This window comes from Frankliniella occidentalis, unplaced genomic scaffold, assembly GCF_000697945.3.
Source record: "Frankliniella occidentalis isolate FOCC.00 unplaced genomic scaffold, Focc_3.1 Scaffold415, whole genome shotgun sequence".
NCBI classification, from domain to species: Eukaryota; Metazoa; Arthropoda; class Insecta; order Thysanoptera; family Thripidae; genus Frankliniella; species Frankliniella occidentalis.
Genome location: NW_026267536.1, coordinates 45,875 through 47,792, shown reverse-complemented (window position 1 = coordinate 47,792; position 1,918 = coordinate 45,875). Strand labels below are relative to the sequence as shown.

Below are 1,918 nucleotides of genomic sequence, written 5' to 3'. Positions count from 1 at the left end.
ACTTTGAGCCATCCCAAAAAAGTTAGTATTTTCCTTTTCCCAACTTCTTTCTGAATCAGCAAGGAGGTAGTAGTGTGACAAGTATTGATTTCATTTTATTTTATTTCAGGTCGCAAGGTTGCTGCATCCAAGAAGTCATCGTCAGCAGCAGGTACCTCTGAGAAAACGTAAGTTAGCTGTTTCGCCACTTTGAATTAGAGTATGAATTCAGTCCGTCATCTCATCTCCCCTGCCTATTGTTTCAGGGGGTCTTGGGCGTCCCAAGAAAGAAGCCAAAGCAGGGTTGGCAACCACTGCGAAGCCAGAGGACACCTTTCTGGCTACTATTCCGAAAGAACTGAAAGGGTTTGATGGTGTTGCTCATCTGGCAAAAGATGAGTGTAAGAACTGCAGGGTCTACATTGGCAAATGTGTCCTGAAGCCTTGTGGCCATGCACTGTACTGCAAGAAATGTGTAAATGAGCTCCGCCAGGATAGTATACAAATGAAGAGGCCATCCAAGTGCTACATGAATGGATGCTACTCCATAGTCACTGATTGGATGACTCTTATAAATGTAAGCGCTTAGGTGAATTTTCTACTGGTTGAAGTCTTTATTTCCTCGTACAACCTCGTATCTAAGTAATACTTTTCTATGAGTGACAGATTTGTATTAGTGTAAAGAGACGTTATACGTTCAAAATGAACATCATTATGATGATGTAATCAAAAAAGAGTGCTGCTTCAGTTGTTATTTTTGACACTAGGGTACTAAGTTTGTATCTGTTTTGTTTTGTTTGGTTACATTTTTTTATTTGCTTTGAAATGTTCATCTCAAGATAACTTTAATCATTTCAGAAACATTGTATTGAATGGAAGTTTGTAAACTGACATGAACAAACCACTCTAGATACAAGTGCTTAAAAAAAAGTGTGTGAAATTTACAGGCATCTTACATACTGTAACTTCTTTGTCAACAAATTAAAGTAATGATCATGAATGTTTGTTTTACAGTCATAGCGGTTTTCTGCTTTTCAATTTCCTTTTCATATCGGTTTTATTTTTTATCTATTTCGTACAAGTTGCCCTTCCTGTTTGCCACGGTTGGAGCAAAGTCATACCTCCTGGCTGCTGACAAATGTACGTCATTGTGTTTATCAAAACGGAGCACTGCTCAAGTTGTTCGTTTTGACACTAGAAGAATAAGTTGGTACCTGTTTTGTTTTCTTTCATCACATTTTAATTTTTGAAATGGTCATATGAGAATCGTAAGGTAATTATAATCATGTCAGAAAGACTGAAAAAATGGAAGTTTGAAAATTGACTATGTAAACAAATCACTCCAGATACAAGTGCACAAAAGTATGTGTGCTAAATTTATAGGCATCTTACATACTGTAATTTGTTTATCAACAAATACAAGTAAAGATCATGTCATCAACTGATCTTTTAGCACACTATTGATAGGACAGTAGTACCGGTATATGAGGAAGAAATCACAGGAAAGTCTAAATAATTTTCAGATATTTATTTTAGAATAAGCATCCTGACACAAACATTGACAATATTCACAGAAACTGAATAGATTGCTTTATCTCAATCAATTTTCTAAAAGGTTGGTATTTAAAATAGGTTGCAGAACTGCGATACAAAATCGTCATTTATCTTTTATGATAAAACCAATCTAAGAACAATAAACAACCAGTCAAAGGTTTACAAAAAATAGATACAAACATTTTAAAACATGCTTTGATATTAAAACTAAGAAGAAATGATGGAAGAAGAATGATCAACTGGTCATACGGTTTCAAAATAATTAAATACGAACACACATATTAAAACACAATGAAGAAAACCTCAGCAATAGTCAAGGCACCAGGTTTCCATAAATTATCTAAAAACAATCATATATTGTTGAGGACAAAATTGGAAGGTGCTT

The 1,918-nt window shown here is 34.9% G+C and overlaps 2 protein-coding genes across 2 annotated transcripts in view; one reads left to right on the top strand and one right to left on the bottom strand.

The window, feature by feature from the left end:
- Positions 1 to 979, top strand: LOC113214761 (uncharacterized; the record flags this gene model as incomplete). The annotated part of the gene is given in 3 exon segments (XM_052274596.1): positions 1 to 21; positions 110 to 167; positions 246 to 979. Coding segments are annotated over 3 exon segments (185 nt in total), but the record flags the coding sequence as incomplete, so codon positions are not given.
- A 513-nt stretch (positions 980 to 1,492) lies between these two features.
- Positions 1,493 to 1,918, bottom strand: part of LOC113214758 (kinesin-like protein KIF20A) — a gene marked incomplete in the record, with an annotated part of 4,325 nt that continues 3,899 nt past the window's right edge. The window contains 1 exon segment of the mRNA XM_052274595.1: positions 1,493 to 1,918.